The sequence below is a fragment of the Pseudorasbora parva genome, chromosome 23 (genome assembly GCF_024679245.1).
Source record: "Pseudorasbora parva isolate DD20220531a chromosome 23, ASM2467924v1, whole genome shotgun sequence".
NCBI lineage: Eukaryota > Metazoa > Chordata > Actinopteri > Cypriniformes > Gobionidae > Pseudorasbora > Pseudorasbora parva.
The window spans coordinates 6,953,110-6,979,061 of NC_090194.1; the positions used below are offsets into that span (position 1 = coordinate 6,953,110).

General features: G+C 39.0%; 1 protein-coding gene across 2 annotated transcripts in view; it reads left to right on the forward strand.

Moving 5' to 3' along the window:
- Positions 1–25,952, forward strand: part of dchs1b (dachsous cadherin-related 1b) — a 126,247-nt gene that overhangs the window by 18,331 nt on the left and 81,964 nt on the right. Inside the window, exon 2 of one of the 2 annotated variants that reach the window (XM_067432688.1) lies at positions 1,220–3,043. The exons of the other annotated variant lie outside the window; for it this stretch is intronic. Coding sequence (XP_067288789.1) covers positions 1,241–3,043 — 1,803 coding nt within the window. The 5' untranslated portion in view covers positions 1,220–1,240. The remainder of the gene's footprint in view (positions 1–1,219; positions 3,044–25,952) is intronic. 2 annotated transcript variants of the gene reach the window in all.

Sequence of the window (25,952 nt, forward strand, 5' to 3'; positions counted from 1 at the left end):
TAAACTGTCAACAAAATGGAGGTAAGACAACAACGTATACACCTCTTTTGTTGATTAGCTGAGTACTCTCCACCTGTGTCAATTATCTGAACGAGGTCCTCCCAAACCTTGTTTAATAAAACATCATTTAAAAGCAATGTCTTGATTACAATAGTTATATTTTTTGACTTTTTTACATTATTAAAGCAGTTAGGACCATCTGACAGCATTTTACTGTAAATCAATGGGAAATATATGCATGTCGAGTGTATTTTGAAAAGGCATAGTGCATGAATAAGAGCATCTACAACGTCTGCGTATGTTTTTACTGTCCTGGTTGGGGAGCCTCTCCTTTTTGATGCAAACGCACCCCTTTCTCATGCATTCCAGCTGTTTGTGAGAGACACTGAGGGAATTTGCACTGATCTTGGTATCTATGTCATAGAGGTGTGACGAGACACTTAGCTCATGGGACGAGACACAAGATTAGGTTCACGAGAATGAGACAAAAATTTTGCACAGTATAAGAAAACTCATGACTGGAAAATGGTCCGCAGGTATATTTTACAATGATTTAACTAATCATCTTGTAATAAATGTCATTTCTGTTCTACTTTCTGACCATGAATTATCATATGCATTGAAAGTACAATATACAACTATTATACAACTACACAGCCTAGCCTCAGATAGGTTTGATATTGGGAGACTATTATATGTAGCCTAATTTGCGCGCATCAGGGAGCTCGCGGTTTACTCTTTTTCAAATTTGCAATCGCACATACTCTGTGTACAAGGAGCTACAGTGCGCATCCTACAAGACATTAGACATAAGACTAATTTCGACACTTAGGCTCTGTTGCTCAACGAATCCTCCACAATGGTCGTCAGTCATCTCACCTTACTCTTGTCATGTGATCAGTGAAATGTGATTCCTGCTGTACTGTGTGCAACTCTGCAGCGCATGCTGGATGAGCAGAGCAGACGTTTACAATAGTTTACAATCAAAGCGACTGTTATCCAAATGAATTATATCGTTTTTATCGCTATAAAAAACCAAAACGACGGTAGCGATGGTATAGTCTATGCTAATTTCACCCTCAAGCTCCATCATGGCGATATTGCGAGACGATTTTACTATATCTTGGCATGAGATCTCATCACACCCCTACTATGTCATAATATTGTGCAGTGTTGTGTTACTGTGATTGTGACAATCTGCTTCACTCCTGTTTTGCAGGTGTGAAGAAACCTTGGCACGATGACTCTGTTTAATGGCTTTGGGAAAAACACATGTAGACCATTCCGGATGTGGGTATTCTGGAGGCTAAGGGTGCTTTTGGTGCTTTGTGTAATAGTAGAACTATTAACAGTAATGGTCGGTGGAGAGGACACATCAAGTTTTTTAGAGCTCCAATTAGATGAGGAGCAACCGGCAGGGACGATAGTGGGTGACATTAGTGCTGGTTTACAACCTGGAGTTACAGCCTCTGTATACTTCATCTCTGATCACGGAGGTGTCTCCATTAGTAATGATCTCCGCATCGATGAAACCACAGGCATCATCAAGACCGCCAGGCGACTTGACCGAGAGGAAAGAGACCATTACAGTTTTACAGCTGTCACTATGACAGGGTTCACAATTACGGTCTCCATCATTGTAAATGATATCAATGACCATGCCCCTGCATTCCCCAAGAAGAAAGCCTCTTTGAAGATCCCAGAGCAAACAGCGGTGGGAACTAAGTTCTCTCTTGAGCCAGCCACCGATGCGGATAAGGATCAGCTTACCGTGCAAGGATATCAGATCAAAGAAGGCAATGTAGGACAAGTGTTCCGACTCGAGACCAAAAGAGCGGCAAACAAAGTCCTTTACCTCGACTTGGTGGTCAACGGAGTCTTGGACCGAGAGAAAAGGTCCTCCTACTCTTTGGTGTTGGAAGCCTTTGACGGTGGATCACCAAGGAAGACTGGACAAATGACACTTGACGTCTTGGTGCAGGATATCAATGATCACGCTCCGATTTTCAACCAGAGTCGTTATAATGCTATTATCTCTGAAAGCCTTCCTCAGGGCAGCAACATCCTGCAAGTTTTTGCATCCGATTCTGACGAAGGAGACAATGGCCTTGTATTGTATGAGATAAACCGACGGCAAAGCGACCCTGATCGCTACTTCGCCATCGACCCTCGCTCTGGAATCATTACACTCAATAAGCTTCTAGACTACGAGGTGAGGAAGGTTCATGAGCTGGTAGTGCAAGCCAGAGATAATGCGACCCATCCAGAGATCACCAATGCCTTTGTTACAATACACGTTAGAGACTACAACGATAACCAGCCAACAATGACCATCATTTTTCTCAGTGAGGACGGCTCACCCCAAATCTCTGAAGGTGCTCAGCCGGGCCAATACGTTGCAAGAATCTCTGTCTCGGACCCTGATTATGGGGAGTACTCCAATGTGAACGTGTCTCTTGAGGGAGGGGATGGGAAATTTGCCCTGACCACTAAAGACAGCATCATCTACCTCATCTACGTAGATCAGATTTTGGATCGGGAAGAGAGGGATTCTTATGAGCTTCGTGTCATGGCTACTGATTCTGGAACGCCGCCACTTCACGCAGAGTCCTCGTTTACGATTCACGTCACCGATGTAAATGACAACCCGCCTCTCTTTGACCAACAAGCATATAAGCAGACCATACCAGAAGTAGTCTACCCAGGTAGCTTTGTGCTGCAAGTGACCGCAAGGGACAAAGATCAAGGTCCCAATGGTGATGTCCGCTACAGCATCTTACCAGACAAGAAAACACATGCCAGTTGGTTCACCATTGACCCCATCACAGGTATCATAACCACTGCAAACAAGCTGGATTATGAGACAGACCCAAAGCCAAGTATCAAAGTAGTGGCCACTGATGGAGGACGACCCCCACTCTCCTCCACTGCTCTGGTAGAAATAGACCTCCAGGATGGTAACGATAATGGGCCAGTGTTTGAAAGCAGCATCTACAATGTTTCCATCAAGGAGAACACATCAGCAGGGACCTGCTTCCTTGAGGTAGGAATGATTATGTTTTCCTTTTATGTTTTGCACCTTGTTCACCTGCTACCAATTTCCTGATTCATTTGAATTCCAGTTCGATTGATGTGGATACATGTCAGTTATAATTACTATTTTGCTTTATATGTGATAGCTTCTAATGCTGTAAAATATACAGGTGAGTCATTTGTTGCGTGAATTTGGCTACGGTATTGGTCGCATATTTTTGATTTCAGCTGTTGTTGAGTTAATTTAATCTCACTCGAAAGATCTATGGTAGTTGTGGAGCAATAAAAACTTGTAATTTCACTCACCAAGACAATTTGTAATTATGACATATGATTAGCAGATGTTATCCTCTCATAGGGAATTGCAGAAAAAGCTGCTTGCCAGATACTAAAATTATGCTTTGTTGTTCTTTTGAAATGTTGGTTTTAGTCTGTTGCCATGATAATTGTTGTCACCATGTGGCAACTGTGTTCTCAAGCTGTAACCCCCCCGGAAAAGAAATGAAAATGGCTTTTTTCCTCAGATTTTTTTATATTTTTTTTGCCCAATAGTAAGCAGTTCCAGACTTCAAAAGACCTCCATAATGTCCATTTACAACAGAAGCATCTGTTTAAAAATACCCTCCAGAACAAACTTTTTAGATAAATACTGGAATTCCACATTGTTGCTGGTTCATTAAACATATATTTGGAAAGAGCTGCTGGTTGGTGTTCGAAGGAATTTGGTGGGTTTGCAGTATGAAGAAGAAGTAGGAGAGCGAGTGAAAGAGACGGAGAGAGAGAGAGAGAGAGAGAGAGAGAGAGAGAGAGAGAGAGAGAGAGAGAGAGAGAGAGAGAGAGAGAGAGAGAGAGAGAGAGAGAGAGAGAGAGAGAGAGAGAGAGAGAGAGCGGCTTTGCCACACACAGAGTGGAAGCTGGAAGTGAACAATATACTGATCTGTAAATCTCTGAATGAAGGGGTTCTCAAAGCATTATTTATCTATTTTTGTCACTCAACACAAATTACAAGAAAAAATGCAGCTGTTTTCTCATTAGTCAACATTCTTTTAACTCATTTCAGGGCACACATCAGCACAGTTAATTATTCAATACCCTTGTAGTAACTTTCATTCCAGCATAATTCCCTTGGGTCTTACTGGACCAGGTTAGGGCACTAGGATGGGTGCTATTTTTTATTCTTCCTCATGTATACCACCAAACCAGCAGTGGTCACTGGTTCTGATCCACTAAGAAAATAGACTTGGCTTGCCTTAGTGGTAGACTTTCAGTATTTTTATAAATCTTTATTTGTCCCATTCATATTTTTATACAATTTGGAACTTCAGAGTGGGCCACAAATCAGGTAGGCTAATTTATTAATAAGACAGAGGGGTGAAATCACTAAACAGTGATGTTTTTTTGCACAAAAATGTACATCTTTATTTACATACAGTCCAGCTTAACCAGGCACCAAATGCATTAAAATAACACTATCATCCTTCAGTGCAAAACCATCTCCTTTTTATGAAAATTAGGCTCATAATAGATTTTGCCTTAGCTCTAATTGTGTGGCACAGTTATAGTCATGCTATTAGGTGTTAAACCAAATTATCTCTTCGTGAATTTGCCTTTCACAAAGAAAGGATTTATTTTTAAGCAATGTTTGGATTACAAACTGCTGTTACATGAGACAATTTTAGCACACTTCAGAATAAACATGCATTTTAAGACACTGATTATTAGTCTTGAATGACAGATTGGATTGATTGAATGTATATTTTTAATAGTTTAAATTTCAACCACTATTCCCCAAACACAAACACTCACTGCTAGTCCAGTCATTTCCTCCGAAAACATGCCTGTTTTACTAAGCTTATCTATAGAATAGAATGGTGTATTATTTACACACTGCTGAAAGAGAAAGCTGCCTTTTATTTGTATTTCGGTTTCCTTTCTTCTCCCGAGAGTAATTTCTCATGGAAGCAGTCTGCTCTAGTTTTCTGTTCATTGTTCTAGTGATCCGACAGATTTCGTGAGTAGGGCGCTCAAACCAAACCCTGTTTGGGACAGTCCCTGTTATAGCATGTTTGGATAAAAATTACCATTGTATATGTACTGGAAAGAGGTCTCTCCACCCAATGCGCTCATTTATCGACCGCTGGGCTTTTCCATTAGTACCATTCCACTTGCACTTTTATGCTGATCTCAGAGCAGATTTTATTTCTGTTGTATGATTCCAAAGTGTAAGAATCTGATCCTAAGCCAGTGTACATCGTCCACCCGTTGCTAAGGCCAGAGATCAATTCCCTCCTGTTCACATCTGATAATAAGTCCGTCACTGTTTGGTCTGATGCATTTAAAGTGTCTCTTATACGGTGGTCTGGAACATATAAGTTTAATTCAGAACAAATGAGAGAGAAATGGTCTTACACCCACTCAGGACAAAATACAGACAAACAAATCTCAGAGTGTCATCAAGAGCATATCATTCTTTCAGTATTGGTTACTGTCACATTTAAGAGAAACCACAGTGGTTATATTCTCTTCGCAAAGCGAAAAAGATCTTTTCCTGAATCGTGCCTTGGCAGCTCAGGGTCATGTTGAACTGGACAGCTCATCAGTGCTTAAAAAACATTCATTTGTATAATATGGATTTATTGTGTAGTACGTATTTCTTTTTGGCAGGGTTGTGTGTTTATGTTCACAGGTGCAGCTAGTGTTACATCCCCCACATTAAACTGTAGAAAACGCTTTTCCTCACCTGTTGAAGCAATTGAACGCACCATGGCATTTTGTCCTAAAAACTAATCACATTTAATAAACCGGGCATTGGAGCACATCTGGACTGATGCTTGTAGAGGAAGCTACCTGGGGAACAACTTCCTGTAACATAAGAACGGCCCCCTGCTGGGGTCACATTATAAAGTGCCCCAACGGAAACAGGATCCAGACTGTGACTACCTACACATAATCTGTGTCATTTGCAGTAGAGCACACAACCCCTTTTTGTAGTCGGTAAATGATGATAAATGTTTTGAATAACCATGAGAGTTTCCTAAGCACTTGATAAATCCTCCTTAAAGGGTACATAACACACAGTTTCTCATGTTAATCTTGAGTACCTATAGGAGTATTGCATCCTTAATATCTCCGAAGAGTCTTTAGTTTTTATCCTATTTGTAAAGGACAGATACGCTGTACCGATTCTTTCCGAAAACAGCCGAACTCAAGGAGGCGTGCAGTGGGAGGAGCTAAAGAGTCACAAGCACACACACATCATCGCATTATCCCAACTTTCAATTCACTATACATTCGTGTTTTTAAATTTATATGCATTTTCGCGCTGACTACCACCTGTGGTTTTCGACTCGTGACCAAAACAAACTGCATCCACTGTTTCCTTAACTCTGGGTAATTTGGGAAGCCTCACAACCAGAAACACACATAGTTGATTTCGTGGTCTAAAAACAAAATGACAGCGCTGCCGACGGCTTCCGTTGAACTCAAACTCAAGCTCGTTGATAGGCGTGCTCTTGCTCTCGCTCTGGTTGATTTGCGCACGCGCTCATCCGTTATAAAGTGCCCATACAAGCAATTCCACCTTTTATGTCATACATGGCCATACTCGAGAAAGAACTTTGAATTCTGAAGGAGGGGATATGGCACAGAAATATTCTGTTAAATGTCCAATTAGTTTTTTGACATTTTGGCCATATTTAGCATGAGAATCTAAACTCCTTAACTGTACTCTTTGTAAGTCAGAATGCATGAAATAGCTTAACACCCCCCCCCATCTCAATAAAGGCACAAAATTTAGTAAAGTCATTAAACAAACAATTCACAAGTTTAAAAAATTTTCTTAATCTTAAATATGGTTTGAAATCTCAGTCTTATGAACGTGGGGTGCCAACATGCCTCATTTGTTTGAGTTCTCACCCCATATGGCCTGTGGCTGTAGCCTTTTCTTCATTTCCTCTACTCTGTTTTTCCAGCATTGCTTTGTATTATGCAATATTATGGTTCCCTTCACCCTCTTTTTAGTGAAATACTTGCATAATCCTGTTTATTTTTCTGCTCTTTGGGATGTTTGATTCTGATTGGTCAATTGCAGCATCCAGCAGGCAATGCTATCTGTTATCATATTGGTTATTGGCTGTTAATATTAGATATTTCATTGCCTTATGTTGGTTATTGGTTGCTAATAGTGTCCCACTGACAGCCTAGAGCTGGCATCTGCAAAAGGATCTGAACAAATTGTTAAACAGGTGCTATGTTTATATAAGTTTATATGAGTCACATATTTGAGGTCTCAATCTAAAAAACTACATTACGTGACACAATTGCAGTAGTATAGTACAAAAAAATATGGTGCCCGCAATGACAGTCGCTGCAAGCAAGTGATACGAATGGTGAAACGGTACCAGTGCTGATACTGGGAGAATATTGTAAGACTCTCAACCGATCAGATTTGAAAACCAGAAAGAACTGTTGTATAAGTAAGCATAATAGGATATACCTTTGAGTGTATGTATGTGTTGAGTATGTGTGCTCTGTTGAAACTTAAAATCCCTTTTTTTTTTAAACATTTAACACAATTTAGTGGTCATAAAAAAAAATATTTCTCTCCATATTGTTTGCATTTCCTACTACTCATGTGGCTGTTCGACCTTCTCTCGTTTGCGAGCCTGATGTCCACTGCTGTTGTCTCAGAGTAAAGCAGAGCAGCTGTGCCTGTATCTGGTGACAGTGTTGAGACTGGCAAGCTCAGAGGTTTCTGGGGGCAGTGATGCTGTTTAAGATCAGCTAATTGAATTTCATGATGTGTTGAGATGACTATTACCATGTATGAATCCTTAGGGTCCAAAACGTTGCTGTTGGGGAGTTGCTTCATGGGACAGCAGGTGGTTGATGGCTTTAGGTGATGGTTCCTTTGAGCGGTGAGCTCAGCACTGGGATCATTTTCCCAGAGTGTCATATCTGATATAATAAGAGATAAAGTTGAAAAGCAGAGATGGCCCAACATGACTGTAGGTACGTGGAGGCCATCTGGTCTTTATCTGTAGATGGTTAGATCCAGAATATTCTCATAAGATATTAAAGACATAAAGCTGTCATCTGAGAGAACAAACAAACACAGCAGTAACAGGATACACAAGTTTGTTTAGCGTCTCAAAAATGTAAATCTGTTTAAACACTCATATTTTTCCATTTCTCATTTGTCTCATCAGTATTACAAATGTTCACAAAATCTGAAATGTAGACAACCACAATTTTCCACTGTTGTGTCTTGGCCTCGTTTTGTCTCGCATGTATTATTCTTTGTGGTCAAAAGGAGATTTCAAAGCAGCATTTCTCAAAGTGTCAGGGCCACAAAGACCATATCAGACGAATGATTTCGATAATTTACCAAGTAAGAATATTTAAATGCAATTTCAAACTTGAATAAAAGCAGACTGCAATCCTAATAATGTTTTTCATGTTTCACATTAAGGAAATGGTTTAGAGTGGGGGATTTTTATTAAGTTTAGTTTAGTTTAAAATTGTAGATTCATTGCTTACCGGCAAAATGAAGAGAAAGTTCCTGTAGATTTAGCTTTAAACTTTGCAGTTTTTTCAGCTGTGAACTCCAACATTCATGAAGCAGTGCTCAAACAACATACTGTATATATATTGGACTATTTTGCAATAAACAATTCGTTTTTTACTGTAGCTTCATTTTTTTAATTTTTTTTTTTTTTACGTCATTCACATTGCTTTACGTGTAGTTAATTGCCTCATGAAATATGTCAAGTACACACTGTGATGTGTAGCCTACCTTTTGAGATTTTGAAAAATTTTAAGTATCCTGGAGAAAATTAATGAGAAAAATACTTTTGGAACCAAGATTTGCAGAATTTAGTTTTTGTTTGTCTATCAAACTGAAATCTGTTGATCAGAACTGATATACTTTTGAGTATTGTTAAGAGTATAATACTATTGATAATAAAACTAGAAGACACTGATAATGGTTAAAATTGTAAGAAGGGAGCAATACTGTCTAAAGGCCTGATCACACCAAGGGACAGATTTACTAAACGGGGCCAATTAGCTTGAGCGCAATTCTAGAAAACTGCCAATAGGAGTGGAAAGTTATGTGCGTGATCGACTAATGACGCGCAAATGAACGAACACAGACGCAGCCGGATCATTTCTATGATGACTAACACAATCTACCTGGAGCAGCGTAAATTATCATCTGGTTTAAGACTCACTTTTTTGGGTGGTAAATAATGGCGCAAATACCAGGAAATTGATGAGTGTGAACCTTGGTAAATCACCTTGCATGATTGATTTCAATACTCTCCTCCCATACATTTTTCATCTAAAAGGGAAACTCCTAAAATTGCGTATGCAATAAGGTTAGCCGCAAAAATACCTCTGCCCACGGCTTTTCAGCGTTAGTTTATCACTACGTGTCTTTAATAAATCCTGTCAGTAGTTTTTAACACCAAAAGGGGCATTAGCAATCGCTCCAGCCGCCTCATTCCTCCCCAACGGCTTTCAGCCCCACCCTGCTTCATACTACAGTAACAGTAATAAATCTTTAATACATTAGCTCATCCATGAATATGATTTCTGCCTGAGTCCCTTCGGCTTCCTTTCCACCGGCTGTAGAAGTGAAGACGACGACTTCCATGATTTCGCGAAATCAAGGCGTCATCAAGCTACGCCTTTGTTTTGAATAACCGACCTCTAGCGGGAAAAAATTACATATTGTGCCTTTAAAGGGTTAGTTCACCCAAAAATGAAATTTGTGTCATTAATGACTCACCCTAATGTCGTTCCACACCGTAAGACCTCCATTCATCTTCAGAACACAGTTTAAGATATTTTATATTTATTCAGAGAGCTTATCCAAGCGTATGCACACTATACTGTCCATGTCCAGAAAGGGAATGAAAACATCATCATGTGACATCAGTGGGTTAATTAGAATCTCTTAAAGCATCGCAAATACATTTTGGTCCAAAAATAGCAAAAACTACGACTTTAATCATCATTGTCTTCTCTTCCGCGTTTGTTTTCAACCCTCAAATAAAGATTAAAACGGTAATGAATCAGAGTATTGATTCATGATTCGGATCGCATGTCAAACTGCCAAACTGCTGAAATCATGTGACATTGGCGATCCGAATCATGAATCAATATGCTGATTCATGACAGTTTGAATCTTTACTTTGATGGTGTTTTTATTCACTTTCTGGACATGGACAGTATAGTGTGCATACACTTGGATACGCTCTTGGACTAAATATCTTAAACTGTGTTCCGAAGAGGAACGGAGGTCTTACGGGTGTGGAACGACATCAGGGTCATTAATGACATCAATTAAATTTTTGGGTGAACTAACCCTTTATACATGTTTTCAACAAACACCAGCTAGTGTAGATATCAGTGCTGTGCAGCACAGAGGCTAAACTGGATCCAGTCAAAGAGCCTAATGGGGCTTGAATAAAAGCGATTATAGTTTAGTGAAAGAGCAAATTAGGAGAGGTGACTAGAGATGGGTGATTGCACTCTTCTGCTCTTATTTCACACATTACTCACATTCACTTTTTTTCACCATGTGTCACTCCTTCCCCCTCAAACTTTACTTTCTATTTCAGACCTATTTCATTTCAGTGGTGTCCGTCCTCCAAAATAAGCACGTCTTTCCCTCCCTTTTTTTAAAGTTTTCCCATAAAAGTTAAATGAAATTTAATTACAAAGCTACTGTGTGCACCAGACGCAGCCAGTAATAATACCTGCTGTATTGATTTAATGAACAGTCCAATGCGGCGAACAGTCCATTAAAGCTGGCGGACCTTGAACCACAGCATGGCGGCTGTAATCTCTATAATCCTCTGCTCACTCCACCTTTACGTTTCTAAACAACTGCCTTTATAAGCCGATGTGCCAATAAACGGGGCACATATACACACTGTGCCATTAATTGCGGTCTTTCTATCCCATCCTTGCTTTTGCAGACTGTCAGGCACCTAGATTATCCCTCCAACACACCCAGTAATCTTGCCGTCACCCTGGTGGTCTCTTCTCTGACCTCCATCCCGCACGGTTGATGCTCTGCCAGCTCGCCTTTGTGAGATCTCGCCTCTTCCTGCTACTCATCGAACCCTCTGGCCTTCGCCCTCACTCGCAGGACTGTCATTTTCCTCCATGTGTTGCCATTACATAATGCCCTGTCAGTATTTTTAAGGTTTGTTTGCATTACTTTTAAGAGGCTGTACATTAACCTGAGGTTTCTGTTTGATGGGAAAAGGAGCTTACTGCATTTTTCCAAACCTCACGCTGAGTTGATTCATCTACCCTTGGCAGGGTTTGGGTAAACTTGTTTGAGTTGGCATCCGAGCGCGGTTCTGCGAGATTTAACTTCGTGGAACAGACTCTGCAAGCCGAGGAGAAAGATATGGAGGTGCTTCCACTCAAAATTCACACATTGGACTTGTTTTATTCCCCCTAAGCTGTCATACTTGCTTAGAGTGACTCATAATCAAGCCAAGGTCTTGTATTCAGGCCAAATCAACTCTTAAGTACAAGTGATTTAAGTGCAGTGACTATCCAAATGATCTTTTGTAAAGTTAATTGCTTCTTATTTTACTTGTCTCCTTCATAAAGCCATAGAAGCATAGAAATGTTTGGAAGTTCATCCATCTGTCAGTTTTTTTCAGCTGATTTGATGCTAAAGTATTTTTACACTGGCTACACTGGCTTTTTAATCCTTCTGTGGCCAATAAAGTTCTTGGACTGCTTGCATAGTCGTCCAAATTCGTAGTGTAGCGTAGCATACAGTATAAACTTTACTCAGAGTAGTGTGACACAAATGTTACAATGTGTTTCTTATCCCACTGTTCAAAGCATTTTCAGTTGGCATGGTCCCTTCTTTTCCAGTCCACGTTTGTTTCAGATCAAGAATGGACGGCCTCTGTTGGCCTATTGAAAATACCTTGGGCTGCAGAGCCTGGAAAAATAAGATTTCGACCTCACTGTCTCTGTCAGCCTGATCAAACATGTGCGGGACACTTAAAAGTATTATAGTGAATAGGGGAGTGAGTTTCAGTAGCTGCGATTGGTCTGTGTGCACCAGGCTTTGTGTCTTGAAGAGACATGCTTTTTAAAATGGAGCCCTTGATTCCTCTGGCAAGCCCTCTTGCAACTACTAACTAACTTACTAACTTAATGCAGGTTGTTCCAAAGGGATGTTGAAACTTAAAATGATATTGGGTTCAGTACAAGCATGAAATGAATGGTGAGGTGCTTGCATTTATGGGGCCAATTTTTGGATTTGTTTAAAAACAGAAAAGTGAAGTTTGCATTAGCCTTCAAAACGATGGGGTCAGTATGTTTAAGAAATTAATACTTTTATTTAACAACGGCACACTGAATTGATTAAATATGACAGTAAAGGGGTCATAGGTTTTTTTTTTTTTGTGCTAGTTTCAGCCTGACGACACAGTTATAATTTTCATGTCCAGCTATTTTTTTTTTTTTTTTTTTTTATGGCATTACATTATTTGGAGCATAAAAAACAAATGGATATTTAGACAAAAACATTTTTTTTTTGTTATGCTATATCCTCTGCTCTGTAGAGGACACCAGAACTATTTATTGAGAATATTAAAAGACATTAATAGACAAAAACAATGGGATTTATTTTCCATTCAACAATCAATTTTTATGCTTCAAGCTTTAAAAAAAAATCCAAACTATGCATAAAGATGGTTCTTAATGTTATGAATTACCATAAATGTAATTCCCATACTATGCAATGCATCTATATTTGCATATAAATGTGTTTTGGGACAATATGTCATGTAGACAACAAGACTTTTAATAACATTTTCATAAAAATGTGTCATATTTCATAAGAATATCCATACTCAAAACTGTGTTGTCAGAGAAATTTGCTAAATAGAGGCAAAACCTCTATTCTGGGTCAGGAAGTGCATTTATATTTAAATGTCAGTTCCGAAAGTTTGCAGCATGTAATTGGCATTCGGCCCTCTTAGCAACTATAGTTTTATAGTCGTTCTCCTAGTTTTAGGGTTCCAGGATTACGTTATCTTGGCAACAAAGCTGTAAAATTTGATATACTTTTAGAAGGTTAGTAAGTGTTTGTCCACACTAATATCATGTTGATGCACATATTGCATCTTGTGGCTGTATATTTGAAATAGTCCCATTGACTTCCATTTGTACTGTAGGTAGCTCACTGCAACCCAGATTTTTGCTCTTTTTTTTTTTTAAAGAATAGAAGGACAACTTGAAATTAGAATTTTTTTGTGAGCAACGCTAGCCTAGAAATCTAGACGCACTCTAGCAGCAGCAAATCGAATTTGCAGCCAGGGTTGTCTAGCAACTCTCTGTTGGCTTACGAGCTGGAACAACCAAAATCTGGTCAGGCCAATCACATTGTGTATAGAGTGGGTGGGCGGGCTTAACATAATGACAGCAAAGTTGCGATAGCTGAGAAGCTGGCGAACGGCGGTCTTTCGAATCAGCTTTGGCCGCGGCTCTGGAAGACTTGGAGTTAAGCTTTTGTCTGAGAAAAGAACAAAGAACGGCACTGAAGTCATTCTTAAAAAAAAGTTTTGCCGACCGGATACGGCAAAAGTTTGATCTGTCAACTAGCTCCGCTTCACCTTCTTAGTAGCTCTGATTGGTTGAAGCGCTATCCAATTACATGCAGAGGGACTTTGAAAGACAACCGTTCATCCCGCCCCCCGGATTAAGCCCCTGCAGCGGTGTGTTCCCAGACCCAACTTCATCTTGATGCGGGTCTGGCTTTTCAGGCAAGAGCAACACAACATTATCCCAAAATTGCTTTTGATTGAGTTTGTACAGAACCTGAAATATTCTTTTAACATGGTCTCATTCTGTGGAAAGACATTCCCCCAGCTGTAGTCTGATCACGATTGTCTTCTACACTCCAGGTGAGGATTTTGACCCTATAGTTCAATGTCGTCTATGCCGTGCAGAACCATTCATCATTGTTCCAGTAGCACGCACAGCTCTGAGCTCAAGTGTTTTGCCTCGGGATGAGTTTACCCCTGGAATGCAGTGCTCTCGTTGCTTACACAGAGAAAGCGGATATAAGGGCGCTCCGTGATTGCAGTAGAACTTGACCGGATCATCTGGCTCAACCTGCTCCACCTGCAAGCAGAGATTATTGACTTATAATAAAGAGGCCTGCACCCCTCATAATGAGGTGGGAGATGTTTCTTTTCTCCTAAAGATTGGGTAAATGGGCCAGTGCTGATCAAACAGAAACATCCGATAAGATCTCTGGACTCTTGAATGTTCAATAAAAGCTCTCAGCTGTCTTGCAGAGAGGCTCTGCCCTTATTGGATGGTTTCCAACTAATCAATTCATATACAGGAATCAAACATGGATCATTCAGATCCAGGTGCTGAAAAATAGCAGCAACGCGTCCCTGGATAACCCTGAATCTGCACCGACTGCCAGATGGTTGTCCCTGAGCTGTTCAAGAGTGTGCTCGTCTTATGAGAGCTCTTATGAGTAGAAGTAACCAGAAGAGCAATGATGCAGTTAAAGGCAACTGTTTGTGAGAGAAGTCGATCAGGGAGTTTTGTTTTGGTTGGCTGTTTACACTTTCGTACAGTTCGTACATGCACTTATACCCATGAATTACAACCCCATTATCGGCATAGTTGGATGTGTGTTTACAGCAACAAATAATGATAAATCAGACAATCTGGGAGGCTTTCACTCGTGGTTCAGATTTTCTGGGTCAATGACATTTAAGAGAATCTGCGGTTTAAAAAAAGATTTAAAAAATGTAGTGTAAAACACATGCATATTTCTTGAACTATTGTACTATTTGTATTGTCTAGCTATCACCAGACCAAGCTCAATTTAAAATTGAACATTGGTCCGGGGAGTCTGTTGTGTATTTTCTACAGCACAAGAGGCGTGATCAATGAGCATAATTCAAATGACTCTTTACCAAATTGGATTGTCCTTCAGCCAATCAGAGCACAAGAGGCGTTATCAACAGGCAACCACAATCTGACCCTAACTCTCTATCTGTCATCGTGTTAAACCCGCCAAAAGCACGCCAGTTGGATACGCCAGTCTGCGATTGGTTCCCACAGAAGTGTAACAGAAGCAGTAGAAATGAATGCACCGTTTTCCAGACTGAGCTCAAATCGCCGGCAGATCAGCCCTGGTTTACCCAGTCTACTATTTGTATTCATGTTGGTTTACAGTTTAATGGATCTAATTTCAAAATTAACATTTTCCTTACAAACTGAATATATGTGAGTGTACACTAAATTATTATTTTCCAAAATGTTTTTACTAATACATAAGTATACTTTTACAATCTGAACGAACCTTCATATAGATTATCTGATATATTAAGATCTTACAATTATTTCTGAGAAATAGTAATAAAAGTTTGTGCCAAGCTATTTAAAGATTTATTTTCAAGAATGTACTAATATAATATTTATATTATAATACCTTATAATTCCAGTCTTTTTAATCATTGTGATATTAGGACAGTTGTATCACCCTGACATTATGCTCCCCCACAAAAAATCTAAATTAATTTTAACTGATAAATTAAAAACATACTTAATATAGCAGTACTGCATGCATGTACATTATACATGTATGTGTGTATGAGAGAGAGAGATATATAGAGAGAGAAGGAAGGGAGATGTCAGCATGTGGTGTGAGTTATTAGCAAGGAATGGTGCCAGTAGTCATGGTTACCATGACAATCCGACGGCGAGGAGGAGGAGGGTGGTGGTGTATGTCTGTGGTGTGTGTGTGTGTGTGTGTGTGTGTGTGTGTGTGTGTGTGTGTGTGTGTGTGTGTGTGTGCGCGTGCGTGTCGGTTTGTGTGTAGGGGTAGTAATTTGCTTTCGGCTGATGGTCTGGTTGGCAATGGTCCCTTTTGTCCTTTTTTAGACATTTCTATGTTATATGCTTTTTTAAGTGTGTGTCTGCAGGTCTGCTTTATGTCTGCCCAGGCTCCCCTCAAGGACATGAGAAGTGGGTTAATAAATTATAAGTGTGATCCTTTGAAAGTAAAACTTGCGCACACACACACACACACACACACACACACACACACACACACACACACACACACACACACACACACACACACACACACACACACACACACAACAACGATAAATAGCCTTTCGGTGTGGAAACAAAACCACTCCCTACCCTCTAACATATCTTCTTGTGTACTCTGTCTCATAAAATACTACACACTCTTATCGGTCCGCCTAAACCAGAGAATTACTTGACAAAAGAGAGTAAAATGGAAGCAGACAGTCTGTGGGCAGTGAGCCATGCTGGTATCACACTGGTAAAGAATAACACCAGCTCTCCCCAGAGAGCTCCTCTCTACTAGAACAAAGAGCTGTCCCTTCCTCCAGAGCTCCTTCACACACAGCCCGCCTCTCCACTGCCCATCATCTGTCTCTCCTGATTTGAGGAATCATTTTGAGAAGAAAATAGATCTTTGGCTGGAATGTAAAACATTTAAAAATGCAATTCTGCACAAGTTAGTAATTTTGTGATGTTGAAATTCAAATTCCATAGCCATATGGTAATCTTTCATGTGGATATTCTTTTAAATGTTATGTTGCAATAGATATTGGTCATAATTGTGATTGGTGTCATGTTATTACACTGTGAGTCTACTGCAAATGTATAAATTGTGACATTATATAGGTGTGAAACTGACTTAATTGCGACTGTGCCTTACATAATTATTTATTGGCTCGACTCGTCAAGACTTTTTTCAAGATGGCTGCTGTACCTATACACGTAATGGACTGTCTTTATAAAGTATTTTCTTATTAAACTGTTTGTACACTTACAAAGTTCTCAATGCTTCGGTTTGCATGTAGGGACCCTCCGTGCTAGTGTGAGGCTATTTTGAGCCTTATTAGTGGTATTAACTAGCGATTTAATTTGGACTTACTCTGTGCCCCATAGACAAGCGTTAATGCTAATCTGTTTTTTAGAGATACAACTCTTTACATTCGATTTTCAAGAAAACGCATCCCAGAGGAGGATCTACTCGGTAACCATATGTTAATTACCCCTTGGTTCTTTTTTCATCGAAGTTGTCCTTTAAAATACTCCATGTGAATCCAGTGTTTCAACCTTAATGTTATGAAGAGATGAGAATACTTTTTGTGCACAAAACAAACAAACAAAACGACTCTGTTCAAATTTCAAATGTAAAAAACATGTACCTTAAATGCAATGTAAGTCGCTTTAGAAAAAAGTGTCTGCCAAACGCATAAATGTAATGTTCAACAGAATTTATCGGAATTATTTCATATTCGGTACAGGGCTTGATGTCCAAATTCAATCTTAAACAGTCGGCTTGTTTTTATGCGTGGAACATACTTCAGTCCGAGTTCCCACATGAAAATAATAAGTATTCTGTCCATTTTGTCACAAAATTCGAAATGATAAATACCGTTTTGACGCTCTTTAATGTTATGTGACAGATCACTGTATATGCACGTCAGTTCAAGCAGCGTCGCGCCAGGGGAGTGAACGTCATACTCTCTTCGAAGAATAAGCATGAATCAACATCTGAAGATATGTTGAGGATACATTACAACTTACTGAAACATCATATGTCATGTAATCGCTCAATCAGTGTTTCAACAGCGGAAAGACGTCAATAAAACAGCTTGTATACAATGTCATGTAGCATCTAATATACCTCAGAAGTCATTCAGTGTCCACAGCTGTTAGTTCACCAGCGAAATTCACTCTTGTGCTAAATTATACACTATATTAGCCCATTAGCCCATATATTCTCTACCTAACCTGTAACTGATATCTTGATTATTTATTATGTTTAAATAAATCTGTCATGATAATTAACTGTGTATAAAGGATTAGCCTATATTTCAACAATGAATTGGAGTAAAAACATAATTTCATAATTAGATTTAGAAGTTAATGTATAAGTTAATTTACATGTTTGCATACTATATGTTATATGAGTGTTGATGATTTTATCTAAAAGTAAATAGCAACTGAATTTAGGCTAGTTTGGGCTCTGATGTTAACCTTTAATATAGTAATAGGCTCCCTATATAGTATACACTTTACAGCATTAGCAGATATAATATTTTATCTTTAAGAAACTTTTTGTTATAAATGAATTAATTTAAAGGACAGACACAATTAGTTCCACCGTTTAATTTATATATAATTATGTAAATAGTTTTGATCGTACATATGTTCCTTTTAATACAATAAATATTTAATTTCTTAAAATATATTTTATTTTATGTACTAATATAACTATACTTAATATTACTAATATTTATTTGATATTATTAATTAATTATTTATATAAAACTTAAATATTTATAAAATCAAACGATGGAAAAATAAATCAAATGTACAATTTAAATCTGTACAACATTAGCTAGCATTTGCACCCTTGCTCTTCACATCTGTATCTGAAATGTATAACCCATATTGCAACCACTATTATCCAGAACTTCTAACTTCACATCTGTATGTTTCTGTAATGTCTTTATGCAATTCTCTCTGGTCATCATTCATAGACCATAGACAGCCCCTAGAGTCATTAACACTTTACTCCTGCATGCATTTTCACTGTATCAAGGTCATATTAAAATAGGCCGTGTTCCACCATCCTCTGGCTGCTAATGTGTCTCCTGATGATCAGACATATGATTGTGTTTTTGAGTAAAGTAAATGGGTGCCTTGTTAATTATTCTGGATTTGGTGTTGGTTTTGTTTGACAGCATGCGTCTGTTCCTCCGTGGATCTCATGGATTTTTGATCTGTAAGGGTAGCGGAGTGTAACGTCTGGGGTGATGTCTGTTGTCTACCAACCATTTTTGAATGAGTGGCTAGGAGAAAGAAGAAGGGGAAGGAAAAAAGGATAAATGGGACCATTAGCTAGGTTTAGCACCATTGTTTCTATGGTAACCGACACACATGGGATGGCAGGTGTAGGGAAAGAAAACTGATGCAAGCTTAGGACAAACAGGATGTCGGAATGAAGGGTGATGGACTGACGTGCATTTGTGTTGTTTTAGTAGACCTTCATCAAGAGCACCATCTGGACAAATGTGCACTTTTATTCAACTGTTTATGCATGTATGTCACCTCATGCACATGCATGCTATTTCATTGTTTATGAAACATCATGTCACATGGCGCCTGGAAGGTTTTTGATTGTTCATAATGATTTAAAGGGTTAGTTCACCTAAAAATGAAATTGATGTCATTAATGACTCACCCTAATGTCGTTCCACACCCGTAAGACCTCCGTTCATCTTCAGAACACAGTTTAAGATATTTTATATTTATTCAGAGAGCTTATCCAAGTGTATGCACACTATACTGTCCATGTCCAGAAAGGGAATGAAAACATCATCATGTGACATCAGTGGGTTAATTAGAATCTCTTGAAGCATCGCAAATACATTTTGGTCCAAAAATAACAAAAACTACGACTTTATTCAGCAGTTACTTCTCTTCCGCGTTTGTTTTCAAACCTCAAATAAAGATTTGAACGGTTATGAATGAGCTTATTGATTCATGATTCAGATCGCGTGTCAAACTGCTGAAATCACGTGACATTGGTGTTCAAATCTTTATTTGAGGATTGAAAACAAACAGGGAAGAGAAGACAATGCTGAATAAAGTCGTAGTTTTTGTTATTTTTGGACCAAAATGTATTTGCGATGCTTCAAGAGATTCTAATTAACCCACTGATGTCACATGATGATGTTTTCATTCCCTTTCTGGACATGGACAGTATAGTGTGCATACACTTAGATACACTCTCTGAATAAATATAAAATATCTTAAACTGTGTTCTGAAGATGAACGGAGGTCTTACGGGTGTGAAACGACATTAGGGTGAGTCATTAATGACATACATTTCATTTTTGGGTGAACTAACCCTTTAAAACTGGTTATTCAGACAACAACTCCTTTGCGTCAGCACCACTCTGTGATCCTACTTTTGGCGTAATCAAAACCCGTAGAAATTGTTCGACAAACTAAAGGAACCCATAAACCCATTTTTATTTACCACAAGGGAAATTGGTCTTAATCCTCGGCAGCCTTATTTTCCACCGTATGAAATCTACGGAGGGATCACTGTACCTCCTGCCACACAGATGCAAACCATTATGAACAGCTAAAGAGAGGGCAAATCACTCCACCGCAACCTGCAGCGCAAAAAAAAACAATGGAAGCATGTAGACACTCTGAGCGATACTACAGTAAGTCCCTCCACTTTCCATAATCAAAAGAAGTTTGAGTTAACAGTCATTCTGAGAGCAAAGCGCCTCATCTCTCCCACCCCACCCTGTCTCAGAGCTGTGACGTGATCTAATACAAAGCCCTTTGTCTGGGCGGATAATGATCAAACAGTCGGAGGGGATTTCTTACAGGATTGGTCTCTGTTATATTTTTACCCAGACCCAATTAAAACACACACGCTGTATGATCCGTGAGATGGTGTAATGGGAAAATCCAGTCTCCTGTTGGAGAACGCGACTTCCTTACTTTCATCTGAATGTTCGGTTCTTCAAAAAGCAGCCACTGAAGCTTCACTTGAATTTTCATCTGTTCTGACTGAACTATGTAGGGATGTCCAATACAGGGATACTCCTCAAAACATTCGTTTCATACACACTGCGGAGCTGTGCCGATGCACAACCCACGTAAAGATGGTAATGCTGCAAATAACTGCAGTTGCATGTATTAAACAGAGATGGTGACAAAGAGGCAAAACTTTCGGACTGCAGCTTTAAAGTATTCTTTATAATCACTAATAATTAAATTTAAATATTGCAATGCTATGTCATCTTTAGCTAAATTTTAATGAAATGTGCATTTTTAATACTGTATGATATAATGTTGATGATTTAGTGCTTTAAATGTGTTAAAATATATGTAAATGTTTATTATGAATGTATAAATGTAAAATATAAATATAAATATTTTACATATAAATGTAAAACTATGTATATATTATGTATATTATATTCATATTAAATAAGAATACAATTGAAAATTGTATAAAATGCATAAAAAATATAATACTTCTAAGTTTGAGTCTGGCAAGCTTAGAAGGTATTCAAAACGAAGGGAATGTAAAACTTTGTTGATTGCTAACATACTAAATCCCGATAGGAAAACGTACAGACTTTGATGTTTTTATCAACATATGTGTAATGGTTTCAGACTTTTAGCTTGTTCTAATCTGAATAATGGCTCTATCACAGCAAGGCTGATTCTAAATGGAGCGGTGGATGCCAGTGAAGTCAGATGGTGCCGTAATTTTCGAACTGTATTACCTCATCTGTTAAGGAATCACTTCCTTCCTATTGAGATCTCGGAGCAGGAAGCTAACACCTCATGCTGATCAGAGATATGCCGTCTGGACCACAGTGCTATTTCGATGCTTATCAGTAATCAAAAAAATTAGCATTCCTAATAGGAACATGCATTGTTATACCACAAACAACATAATACGGGAACTTATGAGGTGAAACTGGGAGCTCACCACCATCTGGATAGTGTTTGGTGGGAAAATATTTTTGTAGCTGTTCGAAATTTTATATTATGAGTGGATTAATTTTTTCCCGGCCTCTCCTGTAAAAGAAATCTGCAGATGGTTATTTTTGTATTTTTTTTACAGGCTGCCATTTTTATCTCTCTCAAATGCATTTGTCACTGTTGCGCTGCAGGGGAGAGAAATAGAGGAGACGAGACGGGAAGAGTGGCGAGGAGAAGAAAGAAAAGGGAATGAGGGGGATTGCAGTGTAATCGTTCATTTGTCTTTTGGTTTCTAACCTCCTGGCTCTGCAGATAATTGAGCTGAACAAAGGCGCAATATGAGGATGCACCATTAGAAATTTGTTGTTATTTTTTCAGTGCAACCAGATCCAGACTAAGACATTATGCTTCCCATAGGGAAAGGCATTATGAGCAACTAGTCCCTACTGGTTTCAACTAACAACAAGTTGATCATTGAGGTTAAGTAGTTTTAGATTTCCATCTCGGGAGTCCTGCATTAAGTTCTGTTCCGTTGCACTTCGTCCTGCTGTTTTTGAATGCAAGAACATTCTCTGCATTACATGCGATGTAATTATCCTTCAGTAATCAGATTGGGGGTCAACCGGACTGAAAAGCTTTCATGTAATCACCTCGGATCGGATTGGGCTTGGCCCGATCGGATTAAAAGGGGTGTAGAAGATCTGAAATAATCAGATGAATGGGAAAAATGAGGCATGTAAACTCTTAAATCTGACTATTTTCTCAATCATATTCAAAAATACTTGATGCATATGCTTAGTCCAGTGGTACTCCAATGCACTTCCACAGAAGTTTTGTTCTGAATGTATACAATGTACATTTATATGAATATTTGAATCGGATTGTTATGTTTATGGAACATAAACATATCTGCAATTGGAATGAATTCATTCAAATGGGTGCATATTAACATATTTATAGTCTAGTAAGGTGAACCCAAAACTAGCCTAATCATCCAGGGTTATCAGAAGACTGGTTATTCAGGCAACATTCTAACTAGTTGATTTTAAAAATGCCGTTTTGCCCTAGTTTTCTGACTCAGACACAGTCCGAGGTCACCTTTATGTGTTCCCATAAAGGTCTTGAGAGCAACTCCATGAGACTCTAATTCTAACCCCTAAACTGTTTATCCAGCCTTTTTTTTACAAAGTGATGACAGCAGCATCCAGAGTTGTTAGAATGAGTTTAACCCTGAGCCACTTTAGATCTTTGACCTCTGAAACGAAACTTCTGCTGGTTGAGTGTAGGGAACTTCAAACTGAATGTAGAGGTCAAACCAGAGCAGAGTCCCCGGGTATTTGCAGCTTTTTAAGTAGCAGTAATATGACCACTGACATAATATAGCAAGCGTTAGTAAAATGATGGATCAGGCTGCTGAGGAACTTGGGAAATATTGTATAGTCACACAATAGCCTCGCTCCCTGGAGTATATGCAGGTCTTAACAGAGTTGGTGAGGCAGCGAAATGCCAAATTGTCCTCTTATCCGTAGATTCGATAAATTGTGGGATAACATTAGTCGACAATAAAACGGCACATCATATCAAATCAATGTTATTCTCGGAATCTCCTCCAGACATTCTCCTCTTTCTTGAATCCTAATATATGTAGAACTATATTCATAAAGGGCCCTATGATTTTTGTGATGCGGAAAACATGGACAGAATCGCGGAATCCAGTCATTTTACTGTTTAAGGCGGAATCTCAGGGAATTTGTCAAATCATGGATAAATCAAAAGTAGGTCAGTACAATTAAATCAAATCACCGTATAGGCTAGTATCTGTTAATATTAATCTGCAAAAATACTATGTAAATATGAATCCGGCTTGTTCTGTGTGTGTAGAGGAATGGTGCGAGAAATGAAATGAAATAGTATTGATTTGTGAAATAATTGGTCAAATTAAATCAAATTGTTAAATCTTATTATCAAAAACCAGAAAACTTAAAACAGAAGACATAGAATTTGGTAAAAAATGAAAAAAATATTTGAGAATTTTTTTAAGTTAAATTGTATGCGTTTCATGATGTCATTGATTTAATCTAACCATTAAAATAGGTGCCAAAAAAAATGTAATGGGAAAAAAACAGAATCTGTTCAGAAATTTAAACTGAAAAGATGGAATTTGGAAAAAAGTAAAACTGAATTTGGGAGCAAAAAAAAACTGATTTTATAGGGCCCTAGTCATGGAAAAAAAGACTGTTCCAGACTGTTCCTGGCTGCTGTGAACCCTTGTGATATTTTTCTCACAAACCTCTCCCATCTCCAGCCTAAACAAGTCAGATCTATAGAGTCATTTGCGCCCTTTTTTAGCTCTTTGATGTCGCTGGGCACTTGTGATTTATTTTAGGCAGGGCTCTGAATTAGACAATTTCAACATCCCTTAAGCACATAATGTCTCCGGTGGGAAATCTGGCGAGAAATGCCTCCGACATAACACATCTTGAAGTGTCGCTCAGTCCCTACCCGCGCAGCACACGACGAACACCTGGATGTTAGTGAGACCGCTTTCATCAAGTAAACATCGCAACCTTTGTCTAAAACACTGCTGACGGTTAAACCCTCGTCATATGGTAACAATCTTTTCGCAAGCTGTTCACATGCCACCAAAGTCATATTCATCCTAAACTGTCTTTGAAATATTAAGAGGGTGGGTGGCTGCCCCGAGCTCAACGTTTCCCTAAAATGGAAAAATGCCACATGACCTTCTTTTCAAAGTAATTAGTCTTCTCTATTTATTTGCACAATGGACTACCAGGTCCATGGCAAATTTACGTTTTATACATCAGACTCCCCTTTTGTCTCATGGACGTGGGCTCCGGCGGGTTAGATTGAGTGCCGGACCCAAGCCCAGAACGCCTCTCGGATCCCTGGCCGTTACTCCACAATAGTGCTCTTGATGTCAACCGGTGAAAATGGCTCTTAAGTGGAATGGCTTTTTTGTTTGTTCTTAAACTGAATTCGTTTTTATGTTGAACTGAAAAGAGAACCGTTTCAAGTGTAATAGTGATTGTTCTGGTTTCGTGAAGTGATGTATGGAGCGAGGCTTCAGTGTGTGGCAGAGCTTAATTTATGTGCCCTGTCTGCTGGTAACAATGTGAGCTGGAAAGACTTCCATCCTTCACTTTCCCTTCCAGGGTCTGGGTTTAAAGATTAGGAGTAACATTCATCTAGGTGTTGAGGCAAAACTTTCTTCCTTGTTTTCTTTCTTGCTGGCTCGCCTCCTTATGTCCATCTGTCTTTCTGTCTGCCTTATTGTATCGGTCTGTCTGTCCTTATTCTGTCTTTTCTTTCTTTTCTTCCCATTGTTTTTCTTACAGATCTTATGTTTATTTCTCTGCTTGTGCGTCTGTTCTGACTGTCCTTTTGTTTGGCCTTCCCTTCATCTATCTTTCTTTGTCCTTCCTTCTATCCCTCCTCTTTCAGTTTGTCTATTTCTCTTTCTTTCTTGCTTTCTGTCTTTTCTTTCTGTCCTTTTCTCATTCTGTCCTGCTGCATGTTTCTTTCTTTTGGTTTGCCTGTCTGTCTTTTTTCTTTCTGTCCATCTATCCATCTGTCCGGTCATCTATTCTTCTTTCAGTCTTTTTGTTTTTCTTTCTGTTTTTCTTTCTTTGTCTGTGCGTCTTCGATTTCTCTTTTTCTCCTTCTGAATGTGCAGTTCTCCATCTGCCTATGTTTAATCCAATACTTCATAGTTTTGGTTTCGCGACCGGTGCCACTCCACATCTGGCCGTGAGGACGCTGGCCGTGGAAACGACAGTTTGGAGTAGGCCAGCGGGCCCCAGGGGATTGTGGGATGCTGAATGTCTCCCCTTAGCAGGAGGAAATGAGGAGTGTCTAAATAAAGCCAGTTTAAATGAGTCATTGAGTGTGGCATTGTGAGATATAGCCCCAGTAAACCCTGCAGATCAGACACAGGAGCACCATGGTTGCTCAGGAGTCCAGACAGACACTTTAAGACTTCCTTTATCTGTGTAAAATGAAAGTCCAGAAAGTTCTCTTCTCAACTCTAGCTGACGGTTAGGTGTAAACGTATGTTTCCGTGCATTAGTCTCCAGTGATCTAATCTGGCCTAATTCTTGGCATGATGGGTGAAAGGCAAAATATATTTGCTTTTGTTGGAATATATGTTTGAAACATATGCTGCAGTGATATTTAGGGTTTGCAGTACAGCGCTGTATGCATGTGCTGCCAAAACAGAGTCCTGGGATTTGAGTCAGGGACTATTTTAAGGTCAAACACTGGCGATGAAGAGAAGCTTGGCAGCTAGGCATTATCAGGTCAGCGTTTGATTTAGG